At 38.9% G+C, this 19235-nt stretch overlaps 1 protein-coding gene and 1 long non-coding RNA gene across 2 annotated transcripts; both read right to left on the bottom strand.

Moving 5' to 3' along the window:
• Positions 1 to 1215: 1215 nt before the first annotated feature.
• On the bottom strand, positions 1216 to 1911 carry LOC119766565. Its single transcript, XR_005276985.1, has 2 exons — positions 1476 to 1911; positions 1216 to 1422 (listed from the first exon to the last, which is right to left on the bottom strand). It is a non-coding gene; the product is annotated as an uncharacterized LOC119766565 (long non-coding RNA).
• An 8098-nt stretch (positions 1912 to 10009) lies between these two features.
• LOC119770067 (basic salivary proline-rich protein 2-like) lies at positions 10010 to 18931 on the bottom strand. The gene is made up of 6 exons (XM_038264257.1): positions 18904 to 18931; positions 18583 to 18837; positions 18142 to 18522; positions 17688 to 18074; positions 17252 to 17623; positions 10010 to 10098 (listed from the first exon to the last, which is right to left on the bottom strand). The coding sequence occupies exons 1-6, from the start codon at positions 18923 to 18925 to the stop codon at positions 10010 to 10012; spliced, it is 1506 nt and encodes a 501-aa protein (XP_038120185.1). The 5' UTR covers positions 18926 to 18931.
• Between the last annotated feature and the right edge of the window lie 304 nt (positions 18932 to 19235).

Genomic DNA, 19235 nt, shown 5'->3' with positions numbered 1-19235 from the left:
AAAATTGACTTTTCCAGTTGATTTGTATCTTTGACATTCTCAAATTATTTACATCGGTTGGTGTATTTTTTTTTTCAAATGTTTAGAACATGTTGTTTGTCCAAAATTGTCTTTTCGTGTATTTTGCAACTTTGGCTTTTGTAAATTAATGACATCGGATGATGTTATCATTTGTTTATCATGATCTTCTCCTTTTCAATAGTTTCAGACGTGCAGTATGATCTCAACTTGCATTTTTGTTCCATAATTGATGTTTCGCATTTCAATCATCTTTACTTCGCTTAATTCCACATTTCGATTTAGTAATTTGTTTTACGTGAATGTTTCGTTACTAAACTTGCGTTTTAATTCGACTTGATCCTCATTGATATGACCTTTTACAACAACATCAACACCGTTACCTGTCCAACCTCCCGCATGACTTTGCCACTCCCCATCTTGCCATCACAAACTTCTGCATACGAACGCGTAGAACCTCTCAGCATACGAACGCGTCGATCATCATTGTGTTTCGTCTCCCGTCTCTGTCATATTTTACTTCAGTTTCTACTTTTGTTTCTCCCACAAAAATGTCTTACTTGTTTTCTTCGCATGAACAATATTTTATAATTTTCAGGAATCTATCATTTAATTTCTGTGCAAAATTGAAAATCAAATTTACTTACAATCTTATAAATCTTGTTGATATTTTTATATGAAATCAGTTCTATTATTTTCAACACTAAAAAAAATCAGTTCTAATTGACTATTATTTTTATACTTGAATAAAAAAAATTACTCTATAAAGTTTTTCATTGATCTATACATTCTATCATCTTGTCATTGCAAAACTGCGCATGTTAAATATCCTTTCTGTTCTTCCAACTTCTTATGAAATCTGTACATCACTTTGTGTTTTCATATTTGTCAAATCCGTTCAATCAATTTGTTTATTTGAGCAATTCGCAATAAAATGCTGAATCATTATGATTTTTTTTTATCCCTCTGAATTTTATCAGTTTAAAGGTGTTTTTCCCTTGAAGCATTATTTTATCCCTTGATTTTCCCTTGAAGCGTTATTTATCCATTCCCTTTAATTTTCATTTGACTATCCCCGTAAAGTGCAAATGTTTTGAAATGTTTTTAACATATTGAATCCCCCCATGGATTACAACTGTTTTGAAGCCATATTCGACATAAAAACTCTCCCCATAGAGTACAATTGTCTACTTTTTAATCCCTTTGGCGTTGCTTTATCAGTTTATGTATCCCTAGATCGGAACTTTTACCGTCCTTTTCGATCTTTTTAGATTCCCCACTATATACTCACAAATTTTACCCTTCCTTGAGCTGAATTCCATATTCGTCCTTGTTGAAATTTGTTGTCTACTTGATCGTCTTCCATTGGTTTCCTGTAAATCCTTCGTATAAGCATAACACATTCTGAAAATAAATTCTCAATACTTTGTTAAGTAAATTTTAAAACACATATTTACATTCAACATTCATTCTGGGGTGCACCTCCCTTGTCCAATTATTCTCACACACACTCTTACTTGCATACATGTTGTTTTGAAACATTTAATAATCACACCATCTTCATTTGCTTGTCGTTGAAATTTAGTTATTGTTCAGTCCGTTTGATTTGTGTTTATTTGTAGTTAAAAATTGCGTCATTGTTTTTCCAATACCCTGTTAACCCATTTTAGCTCAATTAAGTATGTTCCCAAAATTGCAACCCAACAGCTTCTTAATTGTTTTAACGTGTTTCATCACTGCTTCATTATTATGTTTATATTTGATCATAATTGCTTCACGTGTTTTTCAAAAAAAAAAATATGTATAAACTCAGTACTGGTATTTTTCTTAATCTGTTTCTTGTTTAAACCTCATCAATTCAATCATTTATAAAAATTATTTTTCATCTCCAATTCATAACATTCTTGTTCGCGCATTTTTTTATAATAATCATTCATATTTAGTTTAGCTCAACATTAATTCATTTATCATATCAAATCAATCATATATTCTTTTTTCATGTTTATTTTTCTATATTAAATTTTATTGTTCTATATTCTATATTATTATCTATATTATTTTTTTGTTCAATATACATGAATAATCCCGTGTGTTAAAAATAAATATTTTCATTCATTGTAGTCTTTAGATATTAATCGTTTATGATACTATGTCATTCATTGCATAAATCACTTATTTTTTTACTTTATTTTAATTGTACTGTAATTGTCACTTCAAAATATTTTTCTTGTATTGGAGCATTTAATTTTAAATTATGTGAATTGTATATTGTTAAAAACATGTTAAATGTATTTTAATACGAGTAAATTCTGAACTATCATTTAGTGTTATGTTAATCATTATATTTTCTTAGTCTATTATTATGTACATCTTCAAATTTGCTTCCATTTTTAATAGTGGTCGTTTGATCGCTGTTAAATTTAACGATATCATAAGGGCCTCGCCACTTATTTTGTAACTTTTGACCAATTCCTGTTTGTACCATTTGTACCAAAACTCTATCTCCCCACATTGGTACCCAATCATTTGTCTTTTTGTCATAAATTTCCTTTCTCTTTTCTTTTGACAATATTAAGTTGTTTCTTGCAGTTTCATGAGCATCCTTGAATATATCTTTCATTGAACAAATATAGTCGTCATAATTTAAATCTGAATCATTGATTTTATAAATTGTGCTTGGTATAGTAGCTTTTCTTCCATACAAAAGTTCATAGGGAGAATATCCAGTTGATGAATTTTCTGTAGTGTTGTCCAATGCATTGGATGTGAAATTCGTTACAAGCAAGGAAAGGAAAATGTGGTTGCAGATTTTCTCTCACGTTTAAATAATGATGAAGATCATGCAGATGATAAACAAGCATCAAAATTCGTAGCAATTACAACTCGTCAACAAGCAAAACAAAATAGACAAAATATTTCAGATAATCAAAACTCAACAAACACTCCAAACAGACAGAATTCATCTAGAAACTTGGATTTTTAAACGAAGCTTTGTCAACGTTGGTGAAGTTTCCTTCAAATGCCATAGAGCTACCAATTCGCGATTAAAAGCTCAAAAATTCCGACAGATGGCGCAAAGCATCGAAGAATGACGATTCAAATTTTCGCTGTTCGGTTACATAGGAATGCAAACATAAAATTGAATTTACAGCTCTTAGAACAACTTTTGAGAAAAAATTCAAGTAGTACGATTGTTAACTCTTTGCCCTCTATAAATTAACGCAATAAAAAAAATTGGAAAAAAAAATAATTTTGAAAAAATAATATTGTTTAAAATGATAGAGCATCAAAAGTTAACAAAGTATCAGCTCGAATTTTTGCTCAAAAATTGTTGTGAACGCTGGAATTTAACAAAACAGAATTCGCATACATAACCTCAAAGGGCGGAAATTTCAATCGACATTCTTCGCTCTGTTCTGCTACTCAACACTAGGTGTCGCATGTCGTTTGGCTCTTGAACGGCAATAGAGCTTTATGACGTTTCGCGTACACACTAGCGCACCATTTGATTTTGCTGGCCGGACAAAATTTAACCTCAATCTTTTTCGTGTACGTACACGCAATACATGCGCACGTAGATAACTCTATGGTCTATGATCTGTGTAAACGATAAAATCTTGGTTATAAATAAAATGTTTGAAGTGGTCTACTGCCCAAACAATAGCTAGGGGAAATTCTCGTATGTTTGGCAGGTTAAGCCCTCGCTCCTAACTCCATCCAATTTGCTGATTTTCACTATTTAAACAACTAATTTTGCAAAACTTTTGACAGAAACTTGCTTGCTCACTTCTTAGTGCATCTCCAGCGCTGGGTGCAAACATCGAAGCAAAGCTAATTTGCACCCGACGTCAACCCCATCGCGGTACCTGTCGCGGTAGCAAATTTGCTCTCAGTTCTTCGGGATTTCACTTTGCTACCCGGTATTCAGTCTGTTTGCTTCCGCTTCAAATGGAATTATGCACGGAAAAATCGAATCAAGCACGGAAAAAAAATAAAAAAATTAAAAAAAAATCAAAAAATTTCAAAAAAATTCAAAAAATTTCAAAAAAATTTCAAAAAATTTCAAAAAATTTCTAAAAATTTCAAAAAAATTCAAAAAAATTCAAAAAATTTCAAAAAAATCTAAAAATTTCAAAAAATTTCAAAAATTTTTAAAAAATTTCAAAAATTCAAAATTTCAAAATTTCAAAATTTCAAAATTTCAAAATTTCAAAATTTCAAAATTTCAAAATTTCAAAATTTCAAAATTTCAAAATTTCAAAATTCAAATTTAAAAATTCAAAATTCAAATTCAAAGGTTCAAGGTTCAAAATTCAAAATTCAAAGGTTCAAAATTCAAGGTTCAAAGGTTCAAGGTTCAAAGGTTCAAAGGGTTCAAGGTTCAAAATTCAAAATTCAAAGGTTCAAGGGTTCAAAATTCAAGGTTCAAGGTTCAAAGTTCAAAGTTCAAAGATTCAAAAGTTCAAAATTCAAAATTCAAAATTCCAAATTTAAAAATTCAAATTCAAATTTCAATTTGGTTTTTTTAAATTTTGAATTTTGAACGTTTGAAATTTTGAATTTTGAATTTTGAATTTTGAATTTTGAATTTTAATTTTGAATTTGAATTTTGAATTTTTAATTTTAATTTTGAATTTTTAATTTTGAATTTGAATTTTGAATTTTTAATTTTGAATTTTAATTTTGAATTTTTGAATTTTTAATTTTGAATTTTTGAATTTTTGAATTTTTGAATTTTGAATTTTGAATTTTTGAATTTTTGAATTTTGAATTTTGAATTTTGAATTTTGAATTTTGAATTTTTGAATTTTGAATTTTTGAATTTTTGAATTTTTGAATTTATGAATTTTGAATTTTTGAATTATTGAATTTTTGAATTTTTGAATTTTTGAATTTTTGAATTTTTGAATTTTTAAATTTTTAAATTTTTAAATTTTCAAATTTTTAAATTTTTGAATTTTTGAATTTTTGAATTTTTGATTTGTTTTGAATTTTTGATTTTCTTTGAATTTTTTTGAATTTTTGAATTTTTGAATCATACATCATACATATCATAAAGAGAGCAAAAAGCATTCAAAACTTTGCCCCCCGGCTTGCCGGTACTTGTCGGGTATCAGAAAACGAGTACCCGACAGGTACCGACACATATTTTTCTTCTACAGATGAACTTGAGATCAAATTTGATACCTGCTTTGCTACGCGCGGTGGGAGACTCGGGGGCAAACTCGAGAGCAAATTTGGTGGGAATCAAATCGGGTAGCAAATAGTTAAACTTTCGACATTTTCGAAAAATGAAATTCTTTGAAATTTTCAATAGGATTAAAAAGTTTAATAAACTTTTAGCATTTCTAGGCATGAATCAACACATAATTATTGATTTTGAAGGTAAACGAGAGCAAAAAATGATAAAAACCCATATTTGCCCCCCGCGGTGGGCTTGTTTCGGTGGCAAATTTGCTACCCTAGCGGTGGGGATGACGGAGTTTTTTCAAGGTGGCAAATTTGATCTCGGTATTCATGAGCCGGGTGCAAATTTGATTTGCACCCCAGCGCTGGAGATGCCCTTATTGAGCTATTTATCACTCGAGTTCAGCTGAAAACGCTTTTAATTAGTTTTAATTGAATGTCAAAGTTCTGACCTGCCAACATTAGAGGCACGCTGGAATTAGATGCTGTTCCCCTAGTAGTTCCTTCTCAACAGGGATGCCAGATATGCTCAGAGTCAAATCCGTACACTCACAATCAGAATAACCCTTAAAAGGGTACTTTCTATCCTTTTTTCAACTTTACCCGTCGTCACCCTTTTGAAAGGGTACGAGAGCAAAACCCTTCAAAAGGGTACTTGCCCAGTACCCTTTAAAAGGGTACTGTTAACAGAACGGCGCGCTCACTAGCGACATCTATAAGTCAATTTTGTTTCGTTGAAACAGTGCTGCCATCTATTGTAATATTCATAAGTTCTTTGAAAATTAGGTTTTGTTCGGATAAAAAGTTTGTTTATTTTTGTAAAATAATATTCACTGTCCAACATAAAAAAAAATCCTCGAACATAAACATGCTTTGGGATTCAACTATGCACTCGCGATCACAACGTCTCGCCAAAAGATGAATGTTGACCATTTCGACGGAAATTTAGTACAGGTCCGTTTTCACCGTGACGCTTCACCGTACTCATGCCCTATTCACGGCGCTGGTTCTTGAATTCGACGGGAGTTCGAATATCAGCTGGGTGTTCTCCTCGTCGACAGTGGCCGGAACCTGCATTCAGGATGCACTCCAGCTTCGTCATCCGGCACTCAAAATCGTCGTCGAGGAACACGACATCGTGGCGGAGTGATACGCCGGGTAAAACACTTTGCTGCCACTTCTAGCTGCGGAAGAAACAGACCTTAGTGACGGAGCCTGAAAAGATTGGAACTTTTTAATCAGTGCTCTATTTACAAGTTTGCCAACCGGTCTTACCATTCACCACGTCCTGGTTGGCCTATATCGGACGGAAGTAGTCCGGAACATAGTCGATAAGACCAAAAAATTACAGAAGTGGAACCGATGCCTCAAGCCGAACCAAACACGCCAAAAACAAGCATGACATTTGAAGTTCTTATTTTTAAATGCAGGGCGGCGCTGGAATCGTTTGCAGCAAAGAAAGATACCCTTTTGAAAGGGTAAAGCCAGTGAGGTGAATTAAAAGGATGGTTTTCACCCTTTTAAAAGGATATAATGTACCCTTTTGCAAAGGGTAAACTTCGAATACCGTTTAAAAGGATACTTTTAAACTTTTCAACCGGTAATTTTATTTTTGAGTGTAGATGCAGATGATGATGACGCCATCTGTATGTGATTGAATGAAGTTCTTTCTCAAGACTTCCAGTAAACTTAATCTGAAATCTAAAACGGAATTCAATTCGAATCGTTTACACTCAAAGTCAGAAGTATCCCTCAAAAGGGTACTTTCAATCCTCTAAAAGGATACTTTCTATCCTTTTTTCAAGTTCACCCGTCGTCACCCTTTAAAAGGGTATCGAAAATGTACTGAATTTGACATACCCTTTTAAAAGGGTGACGCCGGGTGAACTTTAAAAAAGGATAGAAAGTATCCTTTTAGAGGATTGAAAGTACCCTTTTGAGGGATACTTCTGACTTTGAGTGTACGTTACACTCAAAAATAAAATTACCGGTTGAAAAGTTTAAAAGTATCCTTTTAAACGGTATTCGAAGTTTACCCTTTGCAAAAGGGTACATTATATCCTTTTAAAAGGGTGAAAACCATCCTTTTAATTCACCTCACTGGCTTTACCCTTTCAAAAGGGTATCTTTCTTTGCTGCAAACGATTCCAGCGCCGCCCTGCATTTAAAAATAAGAACTTCAAATGTCATGCTTGTTTTTGTTTGGTTCGGCTTGAGGCATCGGTTCCACTTCTGTAATTTTTGGTCTTATCGACTATGTTCCGGACTACTTCCGTCGAACCAGGACGTGGTGTGGCAAAATTCAATCTTTCAGGCTCCGTCACTAAGGTCTGTTTCTTCCGCAGCTAGAAGTGGCAGCAAAGTGTTTTACCCGGCGTATCACTCCGCCACGATGCCGTGTTCCTCGACGACGATTTTGAGTGCCGGATGACGAAGCTGGAGTGCATCCTGAATGCAGGTTCCGGCCACTGTCGACGAGGAGAACACCCAGCTGATATTCGAACTCCCGTCGAATTCAAGAACCAGCGCCGTGAATAGGGCATGAGTACGGTGAAATGAAATGTACTAAATTTCGGCGAGACGTTGTGATCGCGAGTGCACCCAAAGCATGTTTATGTCCGAGGATTTTTTTATGTTGGACAGTGAATATTATTTTACAAAAATAAACAAACTTTTTATCCGAACAAAACCTAATTTTCAAAGAACTTATGAATATTACAATAGATGGCAGCACTGTTTCAACGAAACAAAATTGACTTATAGATGTCGCTAGTGAGCGCGCCGTTCTGTTAACAGTACCCTTTTAAAGGGTACTGGGCAAGTACCCTTTTGAAGGGTTTTGCTCTCGTACCCTTTCAAAAGGGTGACGACGGGTAAAGTTGAAAAAAGGATAGAAAGTACCCTTTTAAGGGTTATTCTGATTGTGAGTGTATGTTGTACAAAAGCAGTGTATCATGTCCTAGGTAACCGTTATCTAGGTGCTTCTCTTGGTGCCACAATGACTAGAAAACAAAGGAATGAACAAAAAAAACTTAAATTTACCAAATAAACGATTATTGATCATTTCAACAGTTTATTTCTTCTCAAGTCTTCAGTTTATTCATTTCTCAAGTGCTTCCAGTTCAATACCGAACCGAAATTACCTCACGAATCAACTATTTTAAGAATCTCGTAAAGAGTTTCTTCACTTTCCTCTTCCTCCTCGCTCGTGTTGGTTTCGTACATGTGTTTATTCATTTTCTCCCGCATTGAGCTGGGAATGAGGACCACGCTGGCGTTTCCGCAAGCTTTCAGCCAATCTTTTGTTCTGAGGATCCCGACGAGAGTGGCATTTTTCAGCCTACTGCGCAGCTTGGTTTTGTTCAGATTCTGCGCGGAAAAAATCCGTTCGGCAGCCGCCGACGAGTGCGGAAGTGCAAATACGGCTTGAAGAAGGAATCTTAACCCAGCGAACTTGAATTCGCCATCGAGTTGTTTTAAAGTAATTATTTTTCTCCAAAACCGATCTGCGTTAGTTTTACCTTCCAAACCATAGGCAGCGAAGTCCAAAGACATTACCTCGTTAAATTCATTGTCCAAACGTTGCCAATCGTCCTCGGGGAAAAGATGTTGGAAGTGATTGATCAACGGAGCAATGCTGTTGTGTTTACGGGTCATTACGTTGAGCGGCTCCAGAATTTCAAGATCTTCAAAAATTTTTGTGTTAAACTGAAATCTTTGGATCATTTAGGCAGCCAACTCTCTGTAGAACAGCGCGCAATGCATATAAAAATCCTTCAACTTGCGTTCGTCGTACTCTGTGTCTGAGTTGATGAGGTTAGCGACTTTAACTCCCAGGTACACGTCGGCAGGGGATTTCAAATTTTCTTCGTCGAATTTTATGTCCCGCAAATCGACTTCACGCAGCACCTCCGGAATCACAAAGTATCCCAGGATTTGGGTGATCTTACTCTTCAACGTGCTCATCATTGTGATCACTTCCGGTTGCTCCGACTGGAATAGCAATTTGATTCCATCAACGAGAGGAAGAACAAAATTTAAGAACTCCAGATACAGCTTAGTAATGTTGTCTTGCAACCCTGCGTGAATCTTGCCAGCGTTCGAAATCTGGTCTACGTTTGAGGCGAATCCGAAGTAAATTTGCAAGGCATCGAAACGACTTAACACGGCCTTGACCACCTGTCCGCGAGACAGAAAGCGGACGTCGTGCATTCTCGGAATTCTGGTGGGATTATACTCCAGAAGCGTTTGTATCTTGTCGTACTGATCAAGACGAGCGGGGCTTGCAGAAAGATACCCGTAGATATCTTTCAACAGCTGTTCTAGGTAGCTGGGGAGCTGCTTCGACGCGTACGAGGCACATAATGCCATCGAATGGCACACACACCGAACCAAAACTAGGTTCCTCCACTCTCATACTTCAGATAAACATCGCAAATTTCACAATGAGCTTTTCCATCGACATGTTTAAGCCATTGTAGTTCTTTTTCCCAGGCTGCCTTATAGTGTTGCTTATACTTATGATGGAGTTTCGCTAAAATAAAAGATGAAAAAAGCATTAGACTCAAAAAATAAATAAACTAAATACGACATAACGTCCTAATACAATATTAGCAACCATTCATACAAAAATTGCGGTAATGTTTTTGGCATGATGAATACTGTTAAAAGATAGTTCTACATTAATTACGTCAATCCGGCGAGATTCATATCCAGATTACCAAGTCCGCGCTCCAACTCGCTGTGCTATTCCACCGTCTTGAAATCGTTGGCATAAAAACCAATAAAGTTTTCTACTCCCACATTAACTCAGTGCGGACGTTACGCATCGGCGGCCGTTACTGATCGTGTGGTCCGCCCTAGAACCGCCCTGCCGGATCGAGGGCGGGCCGCCTGGGCGGTTGAAATTTGACATTTGAAATTTTTCAATTTCGTCCGCCCTCCATCCGCCTTGGCGTTTCATGGGTGCATCGCCTGGGCGGTTCAAACTGATCGCTGTAATGTTTCAATATCGTTCGCCCCTCAATCGCAGCGGCGAGCCAAAGGCTGATTGCCGTTGCGGTTTGCATCTGAAGGAATTTATTTCGAATTTGACATTACAGTCAGTTTTCAACGAGCTTCGGTGGGTGTTGTTATTTAATCGGCGGCTGCTGATTTTCGTTGTTAAGTTTGTGTTGGGAGAAGTGTTGTGTTGTTTAGATTGTTTACTTGTGTAAACAAACAGTTGAAAGTGCATTTGAAATGGTGATTGAAGGTTGTTTTGCAAGAATAATGTTGGTGTAATTTATGTGACACCCCTTATAAATATTGTTGGCAGATGTGCAATCATTTGGAATACTTCGAATTTGATATGTTTTACCCAAATGTATTCGATTCAATGCAATAATGTAAAACAATTTGAAGTAAATAAAATAAATGTGATCAGTTAATAATAAAACGAAAAACACAACAAAGATGAAGAGCATTAGGCCATACCACTTAGCATGTAAATGAAATGTAATTATTATAAGAAAGTTCAATAAAGACATATTTAATTTCAAAATCACGCAGTGATACCAACATTACGAAAAAAGTGTGCCATGGCATGACAGCCACATTTTTTTCTAATGTTAGTGCTACTGCGCGATTTTGACATTTCGGACGTTCACCATTCGAACGCCATCTTCTCTTTAAAACCTGGATAAGAATATGAACTCTGCTGGAATCCTGCTAGATCGTCGTGACTGGGCAATGGGCATAAGCTTTTGAAAATTATCAGAAAATCCTAAGTTCCAGTACAGTAGTTGAACGTAGCCCAGTCACCGAATGCTGTTCGCTTAACGAGGGGACTACCGACGCATAATATACTTTTGGTGAAATATAAAAATAAAAGTTACTCAAATTTATTTGCAATGATTACTTTCCATCCTTCTTGTAACTTGAAATTACATAAAAGTAACTTTAAATTACAAAAAAGTTTGTAAAAAGTTTTTTTACTTGTTTTACATGTTTTTTGCATCCATTAACCCCTCGGTGCCCCAGCTCCCTCCGTGTACGCACGAGAGCATGCAGCTAGTGCTCAGTGCTCCATCGTTTTTTCGGATTTTTTCGCCGTAGTTGATTGTGAATACCCGCGAGTTTGCTCCTTCAGCATGCCAAAGGCCGGCCGTGGCCGTGGCAGTTCGAGTGCGGCCTCGAAAAACCCGCGAAGTTTGTCTACCGGCCGTGTGCAAAAAGGTAAACAAACCAACGCCGTGTCGGCCGCCATCGCGCAGGGGAGCGTGAGCGCAGAAGGAATCGACAAAAAGTTACTACACCCCGGATATGTTCCAAGATCACCAGTGCGAACCCGTTCGGGTACCTCCGGTGCCACGACCAGTGGCACATCAACATCCGCCAACATCCCCATCAGGAACGAGTTCCAGATGCTGAGCGACGACGAAGAAAACAGCAACACTGACGGTAGCACCACTACCGACGACGACGACGACGATGGTCGTGCACGGAAAAAAGTGCCGACGCCAAAAAAGAATAATTCTCCAACGGAACGAAGACCACCCAAGGAGTTGGAAACTCTTCAAACTATACTTATAATGTTAACCAGTATATTGAAATTTTTTTAGTATACTTATCAATTCCTATCCTTATCGCCAGTACACTGACCAATATATTGAAAGTATATCTTAATATACTTACAATGTCTTGTCACTCAGTTAGTATACTTACAAGTATACTGAAATATCGTTAGTATACTGAAGATTCATAAATAATATTAGAGTTTCCAGCCCCTTGAGACCACCTCCAATTTTTGTTTTGGACACGTTGGCGGACGATGTTGACGAGTTGCTGGAAGGCCTCGGATATTGTCTGAAAATCGGTAAGTCGGCAGTGCAAGTGATCACACTGAATAAAAAGAGCTTCGACCTGGTGTTTGAAGAATTGAAGCGTAGCAACTTCAACTTCTACACATTCAACCCCGAGAAGCCCCCTGTTATGGTCGTCTGGCAGGGTTATCAAGACCGTCTGATCTCCGACCTGAAGGGTCACCTCTCGGACGCCGGAATAAAACCGCGGATTAAAGTGCTCTCGCGCAAGACAACGGTAACAGGTACACACACACTGTACCTGTTGTACTTCGACCGCGGCACCGTCAAGATCCAAGACCTGCGGCGGACTAAGACGTTGGACGGTTTTTGGGTTAACTGGCGGGTTTACACCAAGAACCCGACGAACGTAGCGCAATGCCACCGTTGCCAGAAATTCGGCCATGGCTCGCGGAACTGCAACCTCCGGCCCCGCTGCGTGAAGTGCGGTGAGTCACACCTCTCGGAGGCGTGCGCACTGCCACGAAAGGCGGACTTGGGGGACAAGGCAGAACAAACCAAGCCGCGCGTAAAGTGCGTGAACTGTGACGGCAACCATACCGGCAATTACCGCGGATGCATCGCGCGCAAGGCCTACCTCGAGGAGCAGGAAAAGAGAAAGAAGAAAGCAGCAGCGTACCACACTCCTCAGTGTAGGGACGTCCTGCTTCCGGACGCAGCACGAAGGCTGCAGTAGCCATCCTCCCGACCGCCCACTGACCACGGTCCGGTTGCAGATTGCCCTGTTCGGATTCAGTCGAGATCCGCTCCGCTCCGTACACGTCACACACGTTTCCCGATCTGTCCCTCTCTCTCCCGATCCCTCAATCATCCGGTAACACGGATATCAGTACAAGCTCATTCTCATGAAAGGTTACACAAATATTGGGTAATGCAGAGAGATGCTCACCGACATCTCTACATCCCCCCCCAAAGTTTCACAGATCTTTGAACTATATCAAGAAACTTCTGAATTTATTTATATTCATTTGTAATCATCAATATAACAATACAATCATCAGCACCAGACGTGCATTGGTACGCTTTGCACGCATGCTAGCCAAGTACGGTGCCTGTGCATGTCTGATCAGCACCACAACCCACAGATATTCGCCGCCTTCACTGAAAGACTTTTTATTGACCACATGCGTTTGAGGAAAGCACTCAAAAATGTTCTGCAGTTATATGAATTCTTCATTTGATTTCATCTCAATAGTAGTACCGGTTTGTAAAGGCAATTTATGAAAATGCCCGTCATTCCGAATCTTTCCCTTTATTTCTTTTTTTTTTTTTGCGAACTTAAACCTAATTCATTATCTTCTTGAACACTTCTCTAGAATGTGACACGTCCAAATTTAACGCTGTCAGTAAATCACATTGAATTATTTGGCTACTTCAAAAATATACATCTTTTCTACGTTCAACTTATCAGAACATCAGTCTTCAGAGTTTGTATTTATCTTTTATTTTAAACATATCTCAAACCAAAGGCGAAAACAACTATTTTCTTCACCTACCAGGTGGTATCATTACTCCGTAGAATTTGAACTTAGAAAACTACACAGAATCCGTCATCACTCATAGTACAATGCTCTGTAAACTCCTCAAAATTCCTTAAATATAAGTGATCAGTAAACTTCTAAATTATTTAAGCCGAAACGTCATTTCAAATATTAATCAGAATTATAATCAAACAGCAATCTCAACGAAAACCCATTAAAAGTACATAAAGTTGTTACAGTTGCCATTAGAATTTCATTATGCCAACTTTTAGAGTTTCAGAAAATGGTCCTTTAAATTTTACGAAAATGGTTCTCCAAATTTGAACTAACTCCCCAGAGTTTGCTTTCTCCTTAGAGCTACATTTGAATAAGCTTCGCAGAGCTTCATCACTTGATTAATTCTCGGAGTTCATTTGTTCAATTTCTGCCCATTCAAATACTAAAAATTCTTCTCCATCAGTTTTTCTGACTTGTATACCACTCTATTATTTTACAATATCTCAGAAATAAATTTTTCTCCTGATTCATCACAAAATTTATCTGCTAATAAATCTCTCTGATTCACACCGACACCATGTACATTTTCATTATTGAAATCATCGAAACTCAAATAACAACTGTTGATATATCACTCGTCTATCACATCTACTACGTTCTTTGTTAACGGCAACTCTTCAGTGCACAGCAAATTACAATCTTCAAAATTTAATTCACAGTAAACTATAGCTTTTTTTTTTGTACTCCTCAGAACATGCACCGAATTAACTCCTCAGAGATTGTCGAATTTGTACGAAATCGATTCCTCAGAGCTTGTATCAAATCCTCAGAATTTTATCTCAATTCACTCCTCAGAGTTGTAAGAAAGCAATGTATTATACTGAATCAACTCCTTTGTATGAAATCAATTCCTCAGAACCATTTGTAATGAATCAACTCCTCAGAGTTTGTATGAAATAAATTCCTCAGAATCATTTGTAATGAATCAACTCCTCAGAGTTTGTATGAAATCAATTCCTCAGAATTGTCTGTACCGAATCAACTCCTCAGAGTTTCATCTCATATAACTCCTCAGAGTTTGTTTGAAATAGATTCCTCAGAATAACTAGTTATGAATCAACTCCTCAGAGTTTTATCTGAATTTGTATGAATTTAATTCCTCAGAATTGCTTCCCTTCTAACAACAAATCTCGATTTGTTCTGAGAATACTCGAATCCTCAAACATTCATTGTTTTGCAAATTCCTCAGACAATGTGCTCCTCAGAGTAATGTAACAACAAACTTCGATTTTTATTTTGTTTTAACGGTAACTTCAGCACTTCCCAGAGTTTCTCTAGTTCGACCAGTTAAACGCCTCAGAAACACAGTCAACTCAAAATGTATTTTGATTATATTATTATTATTCTTTACCAAAAATAGTCCTACGTCAAATTTCAATCTAGCACTGCAACCTTCCTCAGCCTTGCAATAGGGCAGTATGCGTGCGTTTGTTTGGCTTGTACGTGGAAAAATGGGATTGTATTAGTAAAAACACTGTATGTTTACTTCTGTAAGAATCTTGAAAACAAAAACATGGCAGCCGTACGCCACGATGTGAAAAGTCACCGAACCTCTTCGATGCAACCCGTTGATGAATCGTGTACTTCCTCCGCCGAACTCTCACCGGCGCCATCTGCGTATGTCATATAACTTTCCATCACTTTTCAAAGAACTAAGCATATCCTCAGAAAATGCTCTAACTCCGCAGAGTTGTGTAACAGCAAAATAAATTTCTTGGCAAATTCCTCAGAAAATGCTCCAACCCGAATTCTGTAACAACAAACCCCGGTTTATTTTGAAGATTGAATTACTCCTCAGAGAACATAGAATATCCGCAGAAAATGCTCCAACTCCTCAGAGTTTGGTAACAGCAAACTAAAACTACTTAGCAAATTCCTCAGAAAATGCAACAACTTTTCAGAGTTTTGTAACAGCGAACTTTAACTACTCAGCAAATTCTTCAGAAAATGCAAGAACTCCTCAGAGTTAAGAAAATTCTTCTTTCCTTCGTGATTTTTTTTTTAAACCGAAGTCTCAGAATCAAGCATTTCCATCGAACCTAAAACAATTAACTCTTCCATAAAAAAAAACTTCGTTCAGATTGTCAACGTAGCCCTACGTCATACTGCCTTCCAGTACTGCAATTTCAGTCGGTTTGGAAATCAAAAAAATGATAAAAATTGATAAACAAACACAGCAGCACAACGCTAGGATGGAGCATCAATCATCATGAAAAATAAGTTTCCTGATGGCTTCAAACACTTAAAAGCTGTTCACTTTTTCGCTGAATTTGACAACTTTCCACAAAGTAAATCAGTTCAACATGCAGTCTATACAACCTGGCCATACAGCAATCTTGCCGAGCAGCCGCAAAAATAATGAGACTCATCTCAAGCAAGAGCAAACTGGCGCTACGCCCGCGCTCTGAACTCACTTTCCAACTCGCTTACCATTCTTCTCCTCGTCGCCAGATGTAGGGACGTCCTGCTTCCGGACGCAGCACGAAGGCTGCAGTAGCCATCCTCCCGACCGCCCACTGACCACGGTCCGGTTGCAGATTGCCCTGTTCGGATTCAGTCGAGATCCGCTCCGCTCCGTACACGTCACACACGTTTCCCGATCTGTCCCTCTCTCCCGATCCCTCAATCATCCGGTAACACGGATATCAGTACAAGCTCATTCTCATGAAAGGTTACACAAATATTGGGTAATGCAGAGAGATGCTCACCGACATCTCTACACTCAGCGAAGTACGAGCGCAGCCGTTCCTGCAGCTGGACAGCTTACGGTTCCAGCGGAAAACTCAGCGTTCCCTCCTGGTTGGGGGCGTTCGTTCGCCAGCGTGGTTGCTGCCGGTAGCGGCAGTACGGCCCAGCAAGAAGTCACCGGGGAAGATCTCTTCACCCTGCCGGAGTTCTTTGCTCTCGCGGGGGAGATGATGACGCGGTTTCGGAGCTGCCGGAACAAGGCAGAACAATTCCTGGCCCTTGGGGAACTGATGATCAAACACATCTACAAAGGATAAAATGATCTAGATATAAGCTTTCTCTTCCTCTATCCCCTTTCCTTTGCAATTTCTGTAAGTTTTTTTTATAGTTTTTTCTTACTCTTGCTAGTGGCTTAGTTAAAGAAATAATTGTTCCTAAATGGATTATGATGCAACACACAGCTGTAAGGAACTCCAAATCTCTGTTATACACTTCAAAATAACTCATTGTATCTTGATTATTCACAAATAAAACCGAATTGAATTGAATTGAATTAACCCCTCGGTGATTACGTTTTGTTTTGGTTTTTAGACGTTTGTCTGCTTTTTAACTGGGCTACGGCCCAGTTATCGAGCGCCCAGTTAAAAAGCAGCCCAGTTAAACAACGCCCAGTTACCGAACAACTACTGTATTCGAAGGGTTTTATGGGACTTCGGAAAACCGGATCATCAATCAAAATTCTTATTTTTTTTATATTCTTGCTTTTAACATCAATAATTCGTGTTTTGCGAATCCACGTACAGTTTGAATAGTTAATTGTCTATTAAATTAAAAAATGCATTTTTGTTTTCAATGTAGAACCGCCGCAAAATCGTCCAAAACTGACATGGGACAATTATACGTAGAACGGCAGAACACTTTTTAGAAGCATTACTAGAGGTATTGCCTTCAAATCACCTTTCGAATCCGTTCCTTTTTGAGCAGCCGGATTCGGGACTCGGACATGTTGTTTCGTAGATCGTGAACCAGCGCTGCTAGCAGGCCTTCCGGCAGGGCCTTCCGGAGAGCGCGAGGGGGTCCGCTTCGCTTGGTAAGCGCATCCTCCGATTGGAGAACCAGGCGAGGTCGAGAACTTGGCAGATTGTTGTTTATCGAGCCGGTCGGCCGGGCTTTCTGGAGAGCCAGACGGAGATGCGGAGAGGCGAATCGGCAGTTTTAAAGATGGCTGGCTGGCAGATGGTCTTCCGGCCGGGATTCCGGGGGAGCGCGAAAGGGTCCGCTTTGATTGACCAGCGCAACTTGCGGGTTCTCCGGTCAAAACACGGAATCCTGCATCAATAGATAATATTTCATGTCAATTTTTCTCTTTTTTCCCTACTTTTCGTAAAGTCACCTTTTGTAAAATCACCTTTCGAATCCGTTCCTTTTCGATTAGCCGGATTCGGAACTCGAATCAGTTGCTTCGTCGGTCGTTGTTCAGTACTTGCAGCGGGCGATCCATTCCGGCCTTCCGGAGAGCGCGAGGGGGTCCGCTTCGCTTGGTTAGCGCATCCTCCGATTGGAGAACCAGGCGAGGTCGAGAACTTGGCAGATTGTTGTTTATCGAGCCGGTCGGCCGGGCTTTCTGGAGAGCCAGACGGAGATGCGGAGAGGCGAATCGGCAGTTTTAAAGATGGCTGGCTGGCAGATGGTCTTCCGGCCGGGATTCCGGGGAGGCGCGAAAAGTTCCGCTTTGATTGACCAACGCAACTTGCGGGTTCTCCGGTCAAAACACGGAATCCTGCATCAATAGATAATATTTCATGTCAAGTTTTCTCTTTTTTTTTCCCTACTTTTCGTAAAGTCACCTTTTGTAAAATCACCTTTCGAATCCGTTCCTTTTCGATTAGCCGGATTCGGAACTCGAATCAGTTGCTTCGTCGGTCGTTGTTCAGTACTTGCAGCGGGCGATCCGTTCCGGCCTTCCGGAGAGCGCGAAGAGTCTTGCTTTGCAGGGTTAGCGCAACCTGCAGGTCCTCCGATCCGAGAACCAGGCGAGGTCGAGAACTTGGCAGCTCGTTGTTGGGCGAGCCGGTCGGCCGGGCCTTCTGGAGAGCCAGATGGAGATGCGGAGAGGCGAATCGGCAGCTTTGAAGATGGCTGGCTGACAGATGATCTTCCGGTCGGGATTCCGGGGGAGCGCGAAAGGGTCCGCTTTGATTGACCAGCGCAACTTGCGGGTTCTCCTGCTGTAAATGATAATATTTCGTATTAAGGTTTTTCTTGTTTCTCTTATTTTTGCATTTTACCTTTTAAATTCGTCCTTTTTCGTGCAGCCAGATCCGGGACTCGGATTAATTGCGTCGTCGATCGTTTAACGCTGGAAGCAAACCTTCCAGCAGGGCCCTCTGAAGGGCGCGTAGAGCTTCGCTTTGTTTGGTCAGCGAAACCAGGCGTGGACTTCGTCCCTGTCCCGCAACCTGAAGAACTTGTTCCGATAGAACGTTCCAACAAGTTGCGATAGAATGCGCCAAATTCCTTCTTCGTCCTTTTAGCAGGTGGTTCTGCGTTTTTTTTTTTCAAGTTATTTTCCTATTTAATAACCAAACATTGACAATTTTAATACATACCTTTTCGAAGAAAATCACGCATAATCGGATTCGTAAATAAGCGTGAATGTGAATTTTTGAAATGATGATGGACTATTTTTCAGTCCCATTGGCATTCTTAAAAATTCATAATGTCCTAGAAATGTTGAAAAAGCGGTTTTCGCAGCATCCTTCGGGTTAATTGGGATTTGATAAAATCCTGATTTCAAGTCAATGGTTGAGAAATATCGAGCTTCTCCAATACTGTCCAAAATTTCGCTAATAAGCGGGGGACCATCCACAAACCACGTGGACACTTTTTTGGAAATCTCAACCCCCCCCCCCCTCGTGGACAATTGTCCATACAAAAAAAA

Source organism: Culex quinquefasciatus, chromosome 1 (genome assembly GCF_015732765.1).
Source record: "Culex quinquefasciatus strain JHB chromosome 1, VPISU_Cqui_1.0_pri_paternal, whole genome shotgun sequence".
NCBI classification, from domain to species: Eukaryota; Metazoa; Arthropoda; class Insecta; order Diptera; family Culicidae; genus Culex; species Culex quinquefasciatus.
The sequence above is the reverse complement of the archived record's forward strand: the minus strand, read 5'-3'. Positions and strand labels throughout refer to the sequence as shown.